Source organism: Prionailurus bengalensis, chromosome C2 (assembly GCF_016509475.1).
Source record: "Prionailurus bengalensis isolate Pbe53 chromosome C2, Fcat_Pben_1.1_paternal_pri, whole genome shotgun sequence".
Taxonomy (NCBI): domain Eukaryota; kingdom Metazoa; phylum Chordata; class Mammalia; order Carnivora; family Felidae; genus Prionailurus; species Prionailurus bengalensis.
The window spans coordinates 68520807-68538659 of NC_057350.1; the positions used below are offsets into that span (position 1 = coordinate 68520807).

At 43.2% G+C, this 17853-nt stretch overlaps 2 protein-coding genes across 3 annotated transcripts in view; one reads left to right on the plus strand and one right to left on the minus strand.

Annotated features, from left to right (window-relative positions):
* PARP9 (poly(ADP-ribose) polymerase family member 9) overlaps positions 1-6461 on the minus strand; it is a 35168-nt gene extending 28707 nt beyond the window's left edge. Inside the window, exons 1-3 of one of the 2 annotated variants that reach the window (XM_043594320.1) lie at positions 6367-6461; positions 2492-2604; positions 1505-1538 (exon numbers count right to left, since the gene is read on the minus strand). In XM_043594320.1, coding sequence (XP_043450255.1) covers positions 1505-1538; positions 2492-2515 — 58 coding nt within the window. In that variant the 5' untranslated portion in view covers positions 2516-2604; positions 6367-6461. Of the gene's footprint in view, positions 1-1504; positions 1539-2491; positions 2605-5841; positions 6261-6366 lie in introns of those variants that run through there. The other variant, XM_043594321.1, reaches the window with a different exon arrangement.
* An 82-nt stretch (positions 6462-6543) lies between these two features.
* Positions 6544-16968, plus strand: DTX3L (deltex E3 ubiquitin ligase 3L). Its single transcript, XM_043594322.1, has 5 exons — positions 6544-6727; positions 8267-8472; positions 10265-11803; positions 12228-12445; positions 14820-16968. The coding sequence occupies exons 1-5, from the start codon at positions 6544-6546 to the stop codon at positions 14887-14889; spliced, it is 2217 nt and encodes a 738-aa protein (XP_043450257.1). The 3' UTR covers positions 14890-16968.
* Positions 16969-17853: the final 885 nt, after the last annotated feature.

The following is a 17853-nucleotide window of genomic DNA, read 5'->3' on the forward strand; positions in this document are numbered from 1 at the left end:
CTGGGAACCCATGCTTAAGGCCTATGTATGGGAAAGGACCTAATTATGAGTCAAATATATATGGAGGCTTTATTCCTAACTTGTTTGCTTTTGTCAGTGTCTCAGTTTGGGTTCTTTTAAAGCAGGCTCTGAAATAAGGATTTGAGTGTAAGTTTATTCGGGAGGTGACCCTAGAAAACACCAGGGGTGGGTGAGGATGAGGAGGGCGGAGTGAAAAGGAAGTAAGACCTGCAAGGAAGGAAATGAATACAGGGTGTGTTACAAAGCAAATGAAGTTTCACTTCACTAGGGGGCAGTGCAGATCATGTGTCTCAGTTCTACCACCAGAGGGGTAAAACCTGATATTTATTCAACTTCCATCAGTCACGGGTTGAGAATGCTTCTGTGGGGGCACGGTCCAGCAAGTGTGTGGAGCACTGATAGTGCTACAGTAAATGATTCTTCATCATACTCTACTTTCATGGCACAATTCTGGTGGAATTAAACCTAAGAAGTATTTTTATTGTATGTGGCAGATAAGATGTGCTGCTCGGACCCCCCCCTCCCCCAAACTTCAATGCAGTTATGAAGGGAGGAATAGGGTAAGGTAACAGCTTCCAGTTGCTAGTCGTCCCTCAGGGTCCATGTCAGCTTTCCAGCCAAGGTCACAGCATCCTCAGGGTGGCACCCATCAACGGCTGAGCCCCGTCATTCACGTTCAACATAGCGCTTCTGTAATGGGTACTTTCAGGCTGGCAGAGCTCTGCCAGGTTTTCATCACAGTCTCCACCACCCAGTCTGGTTTCTTTTCTTTTCCTTTCACAATAAACCTTGTGTACCCCTAACTCCATCTCAGTCTCTGCTTCCTGGAGAAACCAACCTGTGACACTGTATTTCATGAAGCCTAAGCCATCATTATCACATGCCACTGAGAGAGGAAACAACGATGCCAGTTAAGCCAAGGCACTCTACAGACCGTTAGGGAGTAACCCTATTTCAGAGATGTGAAAAAATGTGTGTCACAAAACAGATAAAATAGTAAGTAATTACATTTTACTTCAACTCCCATTTTTAATCTGAGCCACCTAGAAAGATCTCTGGTGGCCCCAGTCTCTGGTGGCAGCATATGAATAGTCAAATCAAGTTGGCCTGTGCTTTGGTCAAAAATCTCACGTGGGCCACTCCTGTGATTAGGCAGGTTCCATTCGGCTCATACAACTTGCTAAGCACAAGGACAATCAGTGGGTCACTTCTGGCCACTATCAGCTCTGGGGCTGTGGTCAGAAGAGTCTCACATCTGGTGGGCAAAGCAAAAGATCAACGGGAGCACTAAGAGAATACGCCTGCTGGTGTCACACTGCCCCTGAAGCAGTCTCCCTTCTGAGGAATGTGCTGGGTCACCATGATGTCCTCTCACACCTGAGCACCTGGGGAGGGAGGACACATTCTGCTTCTAGATTCCCCTTTCTCCAAGGAGGAAAGGCCTAAGCAGAGATCCGCCGAAACAAGAGTGAGGTGATCCTACCTGATTTCTCACTGTAAGCCACTGCTCCAGGACCCTGTGATAAATAAAATGGTTTTTAAAAAATTGCAAATGAACGACTACAGAATTACTGATAACAATTACAGCCTAATAAATACATAGCAACAAAAACCCCACAAAAAGCACTAAGTTTGAGGGGGAAGGGGAACTCGTGTTTGTTTAATCTGTGTACCTGATATACTTGAAATACTAAATGTCCCAGAAAACACTGACCCTACCCTACTTCCCTGAAGGCCAATGAACTTCTAATTCAGGGTGAGATAAAGGGTTGGAGATTAACACATGAAAAGGTCCAAAGGTCACAAACCAAAATGACCCCAAACTCCCAGAGAGGCCTCCAATCTCCAAAGGTTTGCGGGGTTTCACTAGACAAAAACAGGAGACATGGGCACATGAACCTCATCAGCTACACCTCTCCATCTACCAGTAAGAACCTACTTTCAATGGTTTATTTCAGGACACAAGCCTGAACATAGAATTTTCAGTTTAAACACATGAGGTGCCTTTTCTCTATTCTCTGATTTTCAGTCCTCTCCTATCTTCCCCAACTCATCCTGCAAAGGCAGAATTGCTGAATGAGGAGATAGAATCAAAACGATACTGAGATGACATTTTTTAAAAAATCACCCATACTTGGGGCACCTGGGTGGCTCAGTGGGTTAAGTGTCTGACTCTTGATCTCAGCTCAGGTCTTGATCTCAGAGTCAGGAGTTCAAGCCCCGTTGAGCTCCGTTTGTCTAAAAAGCAAACAAACAAACAAACAAGCAAACCACGCCCATTCTCATGTTGACTCTGTTGCTTACATTAGCTCATTCTTGATTGCCCATCTCTCACATGGTGCAAGGTAAAAACTTTCATTGGGCTATTAAAACCAAAGAAGAATGCCAAGTAGAACTAAAGACCCCAGGATTCTGTTACAGGGAAAACTATTCATGTGCTGATCAAAGTTCATCATGTGTAGATACTTACACTTTCTACCTTGGAAAAGTCCATCCTCTAGGCCCCTGGGATCTTTAACCGTTTATACTCTGTTTTGTGTTTCCAAGCATAAACTTGTCATTCCCAAATATGGTTGCCTGCTTCTAGGAATGAATAGAAACGATGAAATAAGCATGGACTAGTTTCTCAGGGAATTTGGTAAAAATACACCATAGGAAGACTAAATATGATTTCTGATCTTGAGTAGTTTTTAATTTCATTGGTGAAGAAGCACACATTGTTTCTGCTGCTGTTGTTGCTGTTCGCCTTCTATCCTTCACAGAGAGGTTCCAGTTGAAACCTTCCCCGTAGTTCAGAGAAAGAAAAGAGCTATGTGGACAACAGCAGGGAAACCTTTATGGGAAGAGGCAAGGGCAGAGCCAGGCCTTGAAACATGGAGCAAGCTTTTACATATCTAGGAGAGGAGGATGAAACCAAGAGGTAGGATTGAGCACTGCATTCAAAAGAAAAAAAAAAGAGGAAAAACCGGACTTACGAGTGCATGAAGACGCCTGAAGGGTATCTGAAGAAAGAAGAAATTGTGCTTGTGCCAGTGAAGAGTGTGCGTTACTAAGTTTGTGATAAATATCCTTGATCAAAGTACAAAGCGGAATGTCAGGGGCGCCTGGGTGACTCATTCAGATGAGCGGCTGGCTGACTCTTGGATTTTGGCTCAGGTCATGATCTCACAGTCCTGGGATGGAGCCCTGCCTTGGGCTCCGTGCTGGCAGGATGGAGCCTGCCTGGGATTCTCTCACTCTCTGCCCCTCACCCACTTGTGGTCTCTCTCAAAACAAATAAGACTTAAAAAAAAGGGGGGGGATATTCTGGATAAAAATCAGAAACTCTCAAAAAATGTATCTTAAAAATTGTCCCTCTAATAGGGAGGAATTAAAGACTAGCAAGTTTTAGGAGAATGATGATGGCAATGCTTGAAGATACAGTTGCTCACCTTTGTTGCCCACATAGTTGCCTTCAGGCCTCTGAAATGATTTCTAATGCCTCTGTTGCAGAAAACTTTTGTTGCACTATCGACAGCAGCACAGCACTATCATTCTTTTATTGATTTATTGATTTACTGATTTATTTATGAGAGTGAGAGAGCGAGAGAGCATGAGCCAGGCGAGGGACAGAGAGAGAGAGAGAAAGACACAGAATCCGAAGCAGGCTCCAGGCTCTGAGCTGTCAGCACACAGCCCAACGTGGGGCTCAAACTTACAAACCATGAGAGCATGACCTGAGTGGAAGTTGGATGCTTAACCAACTGAGCCACCCAGGCGCCCACCCCCCCCACCCCCCTCCACAGAGCACTAATCATTCTTAAGAATCAGGAAAAGCAGCAAGTCCAATAGAATCCCAAAATGCAACGACAAGATACATTTCTGCCTTTAGAGGGCACTGCTGTTTTCACAAAAGAAGGATGGCTTCAGTGTCTGCTTGGCTATGGGCTTCCAGTGGGCTTTTGCTTTAGATGCTGTTGTACTTGTTTTTCCTTCAGATCTAGGGATTTTCCTTGAAGACCTAGGGATAGACTTGGCAGTGGGAGTGGGGTTCACTTAAGCCCAAAGAAATTAGAAACAAGGAACATATTGCCCCATTCAGTCTCTTCCAATTTAAAAACAACAGTTAGAACAAATGCCTTCCCGATTTTCCATCAATGGTTCCTATTCTTTCTCTCCATGGGTAGTATGAAGGAGCTGACTCTCCTCTTGTCCATCTGCACGCTCAGCACACTGTAGTCTGGCTCTCCATCTCACCCCAGCACTCCTCCATATGGTTAATCTCAGCAGTCTATCTTTTGTTTTAATCTTTACTTGACGGTTCTCTATAGCATTTCATTCTTTGATTCCTGAAACTCTGCCTTCTTGGCTTCTCCTATGCCAACTTCCCTGGGTTCTTTTGTTACCTCTCACCTTGCCTTTACAGGCCTTTTGCCTGGATTCACTTCCATGGTCTACTCCTTAATTGAATGCCCCAGAAATCTGTCTGACCGGTGCTTCTCAGCTCATTCGACCCACTCTCCAAGGGTGATCTCGTCCACTCTCAAGGCTCCAACTCACCAGTCACAAATATGACTTCCATACCTATCTCTAGGCTATGCTTCTCCTGATCCTCAATTTTCAACTTCACCTGGATGTCCCATAGTCCCCTCACACACAGCCTCTGCAAAACTGGACCCATAATCTCTCCCTCCCTACTCCCTAACCCCTACTGTTCTCACCAGCCACTCCAAAATCCACACATTATCTCCTGGATTCCACAGTACAATAAGTGATATACCATTTTCCCACTCAAATCAGAAATCTAGAATCTTCTCCATTGTGCCATATTCAACCCATCACTGGGTCCTGACCACCTAAATTACTTTCACATTTGCCCCTACTCTCCTTGCCCACTGACAAAATTTCATTTCAGGGCCTCAGAGCCTGTTGCTTTGAGGCAATACATTCTTTTTAAAGATTGACATGTAGGGGCTCCTGGGTGGCTCAGTCAGTTAAGCTTTAAGCATCCAACTCATGGTATCAGCTCAGGTCATGATCTCACAGTTCGTGAGTTCAAGCCCCACATCAAGCTCTGTGCTGTCAGCACAGAGCCTGCTTGCAATTCTCTCCCTCCTGTGCGTGCGTGTGCAATCTCTCTCTCTCTCAAAATAAATAAATAACCTTAAAGAAAATAAAGATTGAAATGTATTCAAGTTTACATTTTATTGTTTGAGCAGGTATAATATTTACTGGTTCACATTTACAACAAATTTAAAAGTCTCCCTCTTGTACCCCTAAGCTTCCTTCCCAGATGCAATCAATGTTATTAGCTTGTCCTGGATCCTTTCAGAGGCATTTTTACACACAAGGTAGCATCTTTTACACATTCTTCTGCATTTTGCCTTTTTCATGTCATGTATCTTTGAGATCTTTCCATGTTACCACATAAAGGGTTTCTTCATTCTTTTTGCTGCTTTTTACATTCTATTGTATAGATGCACTATAAGCTATTAAACTTCTAGGTCTCCCTATTTATGGATAGTTAAGGAGTTCCCAATCTTCTGCTATTGTAATAAAGGCTGTAAAGAACAACTTTGTACTGAGGTCAATTGACACAGGTGTTAACTGATCAATGAGCATATACTTTTAAAAATATGGGTACTAAAAAAACTTAAAATTACCTACACACCTCCTATCCTATTTCTATTGGTCGGCATTGACCCAGACACTTCCTCTGTCCCATGTCACCTCCTCCAAGACCAAGTGCCCCTCCTCCCTCTGTGCTTCAGACCCAGGGATCCTAGTGCCTCAGATGCTCCCCACCCCTCACTCTTAATTAAGATTCTGCTTCCAACTTACTCTTGGAGGCCTCCAAAAGATTTTGCTTCTTTATTCACAAGTCCACCTTCCTTTCCCAGCTCCTGAGGTCAGGGCCTCTGCTCTTATCTTTATTCCTTGGTATGCAGGACGTTACCCAGGTCGGTACTGTTAGCCAAATCGAGGCCTCAGGGTACACAAGTCCCAAGGGCCACTCTAAAGGATAGAGTTGGAGGGAGAGAACTGCTGACATGTCATAATGCAGGTAAACAAATTCAAATTTTAAAAGAAATGTAGGTACGTTTTACCCGAATTCACAATGTGAATTACATTTTCGCCGCAAATAATAGTAACAACAAGAAGAGTTAATAAATGGAATCATAAACACAGGAGAAACTTAGTTTGACGTAGAGCCCTGCGCCGTCCCCATCCTCACAAGGGGACGCAGGGCCCTGGGAACCCCCACCCCCACCCCCACCACGCCCGAGCCCGCAGGAGAGAAGCGGCAGCGCCCCCCGACCCCAGGCCGGCGGCGGGTCAGGGGCTGGGGGGCTTGGACCTACTTACCCGGCGGGCGGGCCACAGCAGGGAGGGCGGCCCAGAGAGGAGGGGGAACGACTCTGCAGAAACGGGGAGGGGTTTCCGGAAAAGCGAAACTGAAACTTTGCGGCCCAGGCCGGCGGGGCGCGGCGCGCTCGCGCCCCGGCCTAGACGCGCCCCCGGAGCCCGACGACGCCGAGAGCCATGGCCTCGACCCTCCGTTCTCCGTCCCCGCTGCTGGTGCGGGTGTCCGAGTCCAGCCCCCGAACACGCTTGAAGCTGGGAATCTACTTCCAGAGCCAGAACTCTGGCGGCGGGGAGTGCACCGTCCAGCCCCTCGACCCCAGGGACCAGGTCACCTTCCAGGTGACGTTCATGGAAAGGGAAGGTGAGCATCGGGCCGCTGCGGGTGCAAAGGGACCCGGCCCTGAGGGATTCCAAGCAGACCCAGGTCAAGGTGACGTAGGAGACAGAGGGCGGGAGAAAGCACAGCACCGGGTCGTGAGCACGGGGTGAAGGTGCACACAGGAATTGTGTCTTTCCACAAAGGGTCAGCTTTATTCGGCATATATATAGCAAAGTTGACCACAATTATAAAGCAGGTTCAGGATTCCACACTCAGTGACATTTCACCATGTGATTAAACTTCACTTCTTACACAGCACACGGGGCGGGACAGAAGACGAGCCACACAGCAAAGTAACAGAAGGGTGTAGGAAGTTAACGAACCAAAGGTGAAATCAGTCTGTGAGCGCGCAGTTGAGATAAGGCCTCTCTCTCGTTGGGGTCAGCTCTCAGCACTTACTGCTTATTATTTTCAAGCGGTGAAGGATCTCAGCTCTCTTCGTAGATCAGTCGGGCAGGACCTTCCTCTGCAGCTGCCTTTTTTTTAAGTGGTCCGACATAGAGAGGTCATGTCTGAAGAGTCTGACAGTTTGCTGCAAAAATCCCCTCCTGCTTTTTAAAGGGATTTAATTGGTCTTGGGCCCCTGCCGACCTCCTCTGCTTCTGCTTGTTATCAGTTCTGGGGTGTCAGCTGATGCTGGGCCCAGCGATGTCTCTTAGCTGCAGTACCTTTAACTACTTGTGTCATTGCTTGACCCAGGCCCCTGTTTGACATAAGAGACTCCGTTTTGCTTGCTACACACTGTCTGGTGGGGAGAGGAATGGTGGGGGAGGGCCTCTTGCTGCCCAAAGATGCAACCCAACAGGGAGACGAGAGCCCAGTAGTGCCCAGTTGGTTGGTGATCTGATCTGACCGCATTTTTTTTAATTAATCAATTAATTTATGAGAGAGACAACATGAGCAGGGGAGGGGCAGAGGGAGGGGCAGAGGAAGGGGAGAGAGAGAATCCCAAGCAGGCTCCGTGCTGTCAGCACAGATCCCGATGTAGGGCTCGAACTCACGAAACCGTGAGATCATGACATGAGCCAAAACCAAGAGTCAGATGCTTAACCAAGTAAACCACCCAGGGGCCCCTGATCAGACTGCATTTTAAAGTTGATGCTTTCCAGTATCCTCATCCTGACTCAAATTTCTTAGCTCTGGGAAGAACACCTTTCCCTCCCCTAGATACCTGTAAACTCTTGTCATTTAGGAATTCTATTTTTGATTCTTGCTCTTTTCACTTAACTTTATATAATGAATATTATTCCATATCATTAAAATGGGAAGTTGGAGACATTTTCAGAAACGCGACTTTTAAAGAGTAGACTGTATTCCATTATCATGAGCTTTCATTTCTACAGCTTCCCCCGTTAGAGTTTGAATAGCTCCTGCACAGATGCCCTGTCATCAGTCCACCATTCCAGGATGCAGGGAGCAGCCTTCCTGGGAAGCTGCTGGGGCAGGGTACAGATGCACGAATAAGAGGTTTATTTGAAGCCTTTCCCATGTGTATGTATGTGTTAAATGTTTCCATTGAAGCTAAAGAGAGAGTCTTGAAGAAAGAAAAGCATCAAATTATGGTTGACAACAAACTTGTGACTGTTTTTCTGGAGCCCACTGAGAATCCAACAGAGAAGAATGCAAGACCCAGAACATCTTCGCTGGCACAGTCACAAGATGCTTCTGGTGAGAGGCATCCAAACAAAGAACATATTCCTAATGCCGTGGATTCCTGTGTCCAAAAGGTGAGGACTGAAAGAAGGAGGTGGGTATGTTCTTGCACCTTCTTCTCCATTCACCATATCTTTCATTATTGATCCAACCACCACTTGCTGAAGACTTACTTGGAGGCGGGTACTCTTTTAGGCCTTGGGGCATAGAAGTGAGCACACTAGACAAGGTCCCTGCTGGGTGGGGAGGTACAAAGAAAGACAAGAAGCAAGTAAACAAGATAAGTAAAATAATTCCAGGCAGTGATATGTGCTATGAAGAAAATATAATAGGATTTTGCCTTAGAGGGTGACAGGGCCAGGGTGAGGAAGGGGAAGGGAGTGGTGCTGCTTCTGACCAGAAGTCAGAGACAGTTTCTCTGAGGAGATGACGTTTGGCCTGAGACTTGAGTGATGAGAAGGAGCCAGCCATGCAGTCATTCAACCAATCAATATCAACTGCCTGCTGTGTGCCAGGCACTGTCACAGGATCTGGAGACCACTGTTGTAAATAAGATATCAGGAAAAAACCTCTCAAATGAGATAGTGTCTGAGTAGAGACATGAATGAAGTAAGGGAGCTAACTAAGTGAGGTAAGAATGTCTGAGGCAGAGGGAAGCACAAGTGCAAAGGTACTGAGACAGGAGCTTCTATCCTCAACCCCAAGGCTTCAAGGAGGGAGACAGGTGTGACTAAAAGGCAGTGGGCAAGGAAGAGAGTGACAGGAAAGGAATTTGGAGAAGTAGCCAGAAGTCAGGTTTTGGGGGGATGAAGGTAGGGACTTTGGATTTTAACTTCAATATTAGGGGATTCATCTGATCAATCATTTTGAACCAGGGGAGTAGGGTGATCTGATTTACATTTCTAAATGTAATGTAACGGTTGCTGTGTGGAGGACTGAGTGTCCTCAGAAGGGGCCAGAGCAGAAGCAGGAGGTGAGAGCCCAGTTAGGAGGGCTTGCAGCAGGCCAGGAGCAAGATGACAGTGGCTTGGAGTCTGGGTGGTCCTGATGGAGGTGTAAGAAGTGGCCGCATTCAGAGAAACATTTGAAAGAAGATCTGGAGGAAGGATGTTACATGTGGAGGAAATAGCACATGCAAAAACCTTGAGGGGAGCAGATCATAGAAATCTGGCTTTTCGATTACATTCAATTTACCTCTGTCCTTTTTAGCTTAACTGCTGTTTTTTTTGTCCTATATTAGAGCTTCTCAAAGGACAGGATTTAGAGGGCCCAGCAATACTGCATGCAGTTAGGTGTTTAATTTTTGTTTTTGTTTCTGTTTTTAAAAAGGAGGGGAATTGAAGAAGTGAAAAAACTGAATAGGAAAAAAAAGAATAGGAAAAAACATCCTTTTCAGATTTACGACTCCCTTCCAAGCTCACAGACTCTTGTGAGAACCACAGCTGCTGGCCCGAGAGCAGAAGTACCTTCCCTTCACTCCATTCCCCAATAGCGGAGAGAGTGGGAGGCTCTAGAATCTGGAATTCTTGTCCACTTCACTTGTTAAATACGCCTCGTGCCCAGGCTCTACAGTTACATCAGACTCTCTGGAGATGGACCTGGTCCTTGGCTTGTTTGTTTGTTTGTTTGTTTGTTTGTTTTTCTTTTGCTTTGTTTTCATTCCCCAGGTGATTCTAATGTGCAGACAGAGCTGAGAACCTCTGGGCTGTAGCATACGGCATCCTCCGCAAAAAGGGTTTGAAAGAAGTCACCCTCTCTGCTAAGGAAAGACATAATAGCTATTTGTCTGGTCTCTAGACACTGTCCTGACAGGAGACTGTTGAGCTGATGTCTGAGAGATTTTTTTTGTTCCTTTTAAAATTTCAGATCTTTCTTAGTGTCACAGCTGACCTGAACTGTGACCTCTTCTCTAAAGAGCAGAGGGAACACATAACCACCATCTGCCCCAACATCAAAAAGATGGAAGGGCACAATGGAATTGAGAAGGTGTGTGGTACTTTCGGAGATATTGAAAAAATACATCACTTCTTGAATAAGCAACTCCGGGAAAGGGGGCAGAAACATGAATCTTCCTCTTTGACAACAGAGAAGGAGCCAGTCCATCAGCACCAGAACGGCTGCCCTTATTCCCCTGAACCAAAAAACAGGGCAGAAGAAAAAAGTGGCCATTTTGAAATTCCCTTGCCTTTCTTTGAATACTTCCAATTTATCTATCCTGATAAAATGGACTCAATACAGAACAGATTTGGTGTAAAAATAATAATCCAGCAGAGTTCGAACATAGTCTATTTAGACTTCACCTCGAATCAACCAGGTGACCTCAGAGCAGCTCAGGAGGTTTTTGTCAGTGAATTTCAGAAAACTGTAGGACTTCTGGAGCAACAATGTGTTGCTTTCGCAGACAGTAAGCAGGCAAATAAAATCAAACAGGAATTGAGTCATCGGTTTACAAAGCTCCTTATAAAGGAGAAAGGAGGAGAATTAACTCTCCTTGGGACCCAAGATGACATTTCAGCTGCCAGATGTTTTTTTGCTCTGAAAGACTCTGAAAGTCTTGTCATGGGACCTGTGAAAATATCAACTCCCAGAAGCATGATGAATGGAATTGAAGTTGATACTTTTCAGTATAAGCTTTTAGAAGCTGAAATACTCCAGGAGATACCAAAGATAGAAAAAAAGTATGACACTCAATGTAAGGTTTCAGGAAACACTGAGAAAACCTGCATCCTATTTGAACCTAAGGACAAGGAATTAGATCTGTCTGCCCATGCTTATGCAAGTTTCATTGATGTCTGTCAACATGTGTCATGTCAGGTGATGAGAGAAGTTCTTTCGCTGAAACCTTTGGGCAAAGAGAGAATGCACTTACATGGGACCAAGTTTGCTGATGGCTTTAGGAAAAAGCATCCAAATGTACACTTTGTACTGAATCAAGAGTCAATGACTTTGATTGGATTGCCAGATCACCTTGCAAAGGCAAAGCAGTATATCTTTAAAAAAGTGGGGATGTCCCCATTAGCTGGAGACAAATGGAATGAGGACCATGAAACATCCATGGACAATGACAGTAATGATTCAAAAACAGCTTCACCCACATTCCAGCACTCTGCCGGTTCTGGGGCGTCAGGCATGGACAAGGAAGAGGACATATGTAGCATCTGCATGGACATGATTAGTAACAAAGAAGTGCTACCCAAGTGCAAGCACGCATTCTGCTCCCCTTGTATCAACAAAGCCATGGCCTATAAACCGGTCTGTCCTGTGTGCCAGACTTCCTATGGTATCCAGAAAGGCAATCAGCCAGAGGGAACCATGACTGTCACTGTCCTAGGAGACTCACTTCCAGGTTATGAATCCTGTGGCTCCATTGTGATTAATTATAACATGAAAGGAGGCATTCAAACAGTAAGTGTTTCTTGAGGTACATGGGTTTCTATCCAGTATGTTCCAGAATTACAGAGCAAGAGACTGTTCTCTTGCCAATTACTGGATTTCCCAGGGTATTATTTTCATGGTTATATATGCAAGGGCTTTAAATAGTGATAAAGGTAGCAATGTTTGCTTATAACTTAGGTATCTTTTGTGTCTATTAAGGCAGAGAAAGAGTGAGTGGTGATTATGTGTTAGAATGGTGCAAATCAGAAGATGAATAGTGTTTCCAGCATGAGTGTAGGGAGAGAGGAGATACATGAATTATTGGGAATATGCACAAACCTTTAATATTTTGTTTGTTTTTGATTTTCCTTATCTACAAATGAGCATGTCTATCTGTAGAGTAAAATTTAGACATGGGAGTGTTTTCAGGTGATATTTTCTTGTCTTCATACAGGAAAAGCACCCAAACCCAGGAAAGGCATACTCTGGAATACAACGAACAGCATACCTGCCCAATAATGAGGAAGGAATTGAAGTTTTGAGACTGCTTCGTAGGGCCTTTAACCAAAAGCTGATTTTTACGGTGGGGGAGTCTCGAGTATTAGGAATCTCAGATGTCATTACATGGAATGACATCCACCACAAAACATCCCGTTTTGGGGGCCCGCAAAAGTGAGAACCTTCTGAAACATAATGATTGCTAAATAGGATTTAGAGGTTATAAAATATGGCAATTTGAGGATGTGGCTATAAGGAGACTGTATAGCAGTGGGATTGGATACAATAAAGTCTTTTTTTGAAGTATAGTTGATATACAATGTTATATTAGTTTCAGGTGTGCAGCTGTTGATTCCACAATTGTGTACATTAGGTGGTGCTTACCACAAGTGTAGTTAGTTACTATCACCATACAAAGTTGTTATTATATTCTGATTTTACAGAATATAATAATTCTGTAATATATATTATTATATATTATATTATTATAATATAATAACTACATATATATACAATATATATATTATATACATAATATAATGTATATTATATACATTATAGACGTAATATTTATAATATCCTGACTATATTCCCTGTATTTTTTTCATCCCTGTGACTTAATTTATTTTACAATTGGAAGTTTGTACCTTTTAGTCCCTTTCACCTCTTTTGCCTATCTCCCCCAACCAGCAGCCTCCCTTACTCCAGCAACCACCAATTTGTTCTCTGTATTTGTGACACTGTTTCTGTGTGTGTGTGTGTGTGTGTGTGTGTGTGTGTTGTATTTTAGATCTGACGTGTAAGTGAAGTCATATGGCGTATTTGTCTTTCTCTAACTTATTTCACCCAGCATAATCATCTCTAGGTCTATCTGTGTTGTTGCAAATGGCAAGATTTCATCCTTTTTTAAAATTTTTTAATATTTATTTATTTTTGAGAGAGAGAGAGAGAGAGAGAGAGCTCAAGTGGGGGAGGGGCAAAGAGAGAGGGAGAGGATCAAAGAGGGCTGTGTGCTGACATAAGCAAGCCCGATGTGGGGCTTGAACTCACAAACTGTGAGATCATGACCTGAGCCAAAGCCGGGTGCTCAACCAACTGAGCCACCCAGGTGCCGCAGATTTCATCCTTTTTTATGGCTGAGTAATATTCTATTACATAGCTATAGAGTGTATATACATATAGATAGATATAGATACATATCACATATTCTTTGCCCATTTATCTATAGATACTTAGGTCACTTTCATATCTTGGCTATCATAAATAATGCTGCAATAAACATAGGGTGCATATATCTTTTCAAACTAATGTTTTTGTATTCTTTGGGTAAATACCCAGCAGTGGAATTACTGGATCATATGGTATTTCTATTTTTGACTTTTTGAGGAACCTCCATACTGTTTTCCATCATGCCTGCACCGGTTCACATTCCCACCTGTTGGGCTCCCTTTTTTGTACATCATTGTCAACACTTTGTTTCTTGTTTTTTTAGATACTAGTCATTCTGACAACTGTGAGGTGATATTTCACTGTGGTTTTGATTTGCATTTCCCTGATGATTAGTGATGTTAAGTGCCTTTTTGTGTGTCTGTTGGCCATCTATATATCTCTGGAAAAATGTGTATTCAGGTCCCCTGCCCATTTTTAAATCAGGTTATTTGTGTGGGTTTTTTTGGTGTTGAATTGTAATAAGTTCTTTATGTATTTTGGATGTTAATCTCTTATCAGATTTATCATTTTTAAGTATCATCTCCCATTCACTATTTTGCCTTTTTGTTTTATTGCAAAAACTTTTTATTTTGCTGTAATCCCAACAGTTCAGTTTTGCTTTTGTTTCTCTTGCCTGAGCATATCCAGAAGAAAGTTGCTAAGACCAACGTCCAAGAGATTACTACCTATGTTTTCTTTCAGAAATTTTTTGGTTTCAAGTCTTATGTTTAGGTCTTCAATCCATTTTGAATTTATTTTGGGGTATGGTGTAAGAAAGTGGTCCAGTTTTATTCTTTTCCATATAGCTGTCCAGTTTCCTCATGGGTTCGAGCCCCGCATCGGGCTTTGTGCTAGTAACTCTGTGCTGGCAGCTTGGGGCCTGGAGCCTACTTTGGATTCTGTGTGTGTGTGTGTGTGTGTGTGTGTGTGTGTGTGTTTGCCCCCCCCCATCCACTCACACTCTATCCCTCTCTCAAAAATAAACATAAAAAAGAACTTTAAAAAAAAGAATGCATCCTGAGACTTTTGAAAATTTGAAATTCTCCTGTAGAAAATTATTATTCTCCATAAAAATGTAGTATAGTATGACTTTAGGAAAGTGACTGCTTACCAATGAGCTGAAAATGAAAACATCTTGTTGGAAGGCAGATCCTGGGCAGATAGCTAGGCTCACTTACCAGCTAAATGACTCACCTCTACACACTTACAAGTGATTATAAGTCATCTGTCTTTAAGATTGTTTTCATGTTTGCAACACTGAATGTTAATGCCAGGAATCTACTGTACAGATTTCTTAAGACCATTTGTGAAGAAGCTAAAGGGCTTTTTCCTTCTGCAGGTTTGGCTACCCTGATCCTGGTTATTTGAAACGTGTTAAACAAGAGCTGAAAGATAAAGGAATTGAGTAAGAAAACTGCTGGAAGGATGTCTTGAGCCAAGCTTTCAAAAGACACAGTTGAAGAAACATCTTTAAATTTTTTTTCATCTCAAGAAGTGGTCTGTTTAGAAGTAAGAATCTACTAGTCTGTCATTTCTGGAGTGTTACTTTTTATGGAAGATAAAAGTTCCAGGGGCGCCTGGGCGGCTCAGTTGGTTGAGCATCCAACTTGTGCTCAGGTTGTGATCTCACAGTTCATGAGCTCCAGCCCCACACTGGGCTCTCTGTGTCAGCATGGAGCCCACTTCAGATCCTCTCCGCCCCACCCCCGTCCCTCCCCTGTACTTTCTCTCTCTCTCAAAAATAAACATTAAAAAAATTAAAAATTAAAGAAAGCTCCAAAATCAATGTGATTTTGCTGCAGAGGTGTTGTGCCTCATTCTTGTGTCTTCTTTGTGGAGTAGGGAGTGGAGTACTGGGGGTCTGAAATAATCTGTGTTCTTCAGTTGAAATAGTAGCTGTCAATTGATCCTCTTTCTACTGCTGTCTCTGACATAGCCTTTTGGGGTTTGTTTGTTTGTTTGTTTGTTTGTTTTCTCTTTACCCTAAAAGTAAAATCCTAGTATGAGTGGCAGAGGAAAGGGCTTTGGTTATGGAAAATTAGAGACACACATTTTCCTCCCTCCCTCATGGCCAAAAAAGTGGCCAGAAGCAGAGATTGGGCAACAAAGGAATAAGTCTATTATTTTTCACAGTACAGAGCCTGGTATGCAGTTGGTGCCTCATAATGCTTTGCTGCCTGACTCAGGTTACTAATAACCCAGCAGAGGGTTATATGCTCCCTGAATCTTTGACAGAGGCAGGAGTAAAGAAGCCATATCTGGAGACCTTACTACTGATGTGGAAAACTGAGTTTCTTTAGTCCAGAACACTTAACCTCTAAACTCTGAACTCTGACCAGTCCTCTAACTTGGTCCTTGCTCCTTCCTGAGTTTAATAATCTGCCATATGGGGTGCATTTGTCCTGTCGTACTAATGCTACATGTTTCTGAACATTTTTTCCTCTGGATATCACTATACTTTTTAAGTATACCCTGCTTCCAGATAAATAACCTTTCCTTAGTTTCCACAGACTATCATTTTCTCAGTTATGTAGCCCCCATAATAGTTTTTCCATTCTTTTACTAAGTCCCACCAAGTCCTGTTTTCTTCCTTAAAATCTCTCTCCCTGGTACTATCTCTGGACAGAGACAAAGCAAGTTGAGCCTGCTATTGATATATGACATGTCAAAATGCACTTTTAAATGGTTTTCCAAGTCAGAAGAAAATTATACTAGCAAATTATCTGGTTATCCATGTCCCAGCCCCTCTCCAAAAAAGATGAAGTCTTTTTCTTTTCCTAAAGATACACATACACACACATATACATTTTTTATAATCAGATGGTAATAGCTTAGCTAATATTTATTATAGATTTATTTTATCCTCTTTTTAAGGGCTTTATACCTGGGACTAATACTACTACTATCCCCATTTTATAACGGAGAAAACTGATGCATAGAGAGGATAAGTACTTTGACAAAGGTCACATCGTTTATAAGTAGAAGTTCTGGGATTTGAAGAAGGTAGTCTGGCACCAAGGCTTCTGCACCCCAGAGCTACCCTGCTCCAACTGGGCAAGCTGAGGAGTCCCATGATTCTGGGCTTCTCTCAGAAGTGGATTCCTGCACAGTGCCCAAAGAAGATTTCCTCCAAGGAGGTCCTATATGAAGAACTTAAAAACCCAGAATCGTTTCCTTTGTCCAGAGAGTTAAGGGATAGGTCTTTTTAAAAAAATCAAATTATACATTTAGTTTTTGATGATTCCAGTTTTTACTATTAGGATTGTTTTGTGTCTACAGAACTTTTGGCTAAATTTGCTTCAAAAAAGCAAAAGTTTGGTTCCTGCTAAGTTCTGGATCTTTGACTGCAATGTGTGCTCAAAGGCAAGTTTCATGGTGCCAGCGGTTGGAGAGCCTTTGGATTACCGCTCTTGTTCTGTGATGGTATTATCATCTGTGTCTGCTTCATTATTTTTTTGTATCTGCTTTAAATAAAGTTATATACGGGGTGCCTGGGTGACTGAGTCAGTTAAGCCTCCAACTTCAGCTCAGGTCATGATCTCACGATTCATGTCATGAATCCTGTGTCAGGATTTCTGCTGTCAGCATGGAGCCCACTTCCCCATCCCCTCCCCCGCTGTTTTTTTCTCTCTCTCAAAATAAACAAACAAATAAATAAATATACACGTATTAGGAACAAATTGTGTTATTTCCCTACTCCTTTTTTCTTTTCCCTTAGGAAAGAATTGAAAATAGTATTAGGATATTTGATGTTTTGGGGCACCTGGGTGGCTGAGTCGGTTAAGCGTCCGGCTTTGGTTCAGGTCATGATCTCGCAGTTTGTGGGTTCGAGCCCTGCCTCAGGCCTATATGCGCGTCCCCTACTCGTGTTCTTTCTCTCTCTCTCTCTCTCTCTCTCTCTCTCTCAGAAGTTAGTAAACATTTAAAAAAAATTTTTTTTAAGATATTTGATGTTTTTCTAAAGATAGCTTCTGCACCCAATTTCCATGTGTGGGTTTTCCCTCCATACATACAAGCAATTATCTGACACCAGCTGGGTGTCCTATAGCTCAACTCAATTCAGACATTCTCTACCCAGAGACATCATCAGATTCCCCAGACTATGGGCTCAGTCCCACAGGACTTCCCCCCCCCCCCCCTTTCAGATGCCAAAAGCAAGCCTAGGATGTTACCTGTGCTTCTGACTGAAGGGCTATAAATCTCTGGTTCTCCATGACCCTCTTCTTGGATTCAGTTAATTTGGTAGAGCAGCTTAAGCAGTTGCTGAAACTCCATTTGTTTCGGGGAAATTCCCGGCCTTCTCTTGCCTGATGTGGACTCCATATTTCCACTTTGGTGGAAAAAACATGGCGTCTGCTCCTCTGTCTGAGTTA

Excerpts from the sequence above, each read along its gene's own strand:
- DTX3L (XM_043594322.1), top strand. The coding sequence starts at position 6,544 with ATGGCCTCGACCCTCCGTTCTCCGTCCCCGCTGCTGGTGCGGGTGTCC. Across the intron at positions 11,804-12,227 it reads TGAAAGGAGGCATTCAAACA|GAAAAGCACCCAAACCCAGG; the intron begins GTAAGTGTTTCT and ends GTCTTCATACAG. Across the intron at positions 12,446-14,819 it reads CGTTTTGGGGGCCCGCAAAA|GTTTGGCTACCCTGATCCTG; the intron begins GTGAGAACCTTC and ends TTCCTTCTGCAG.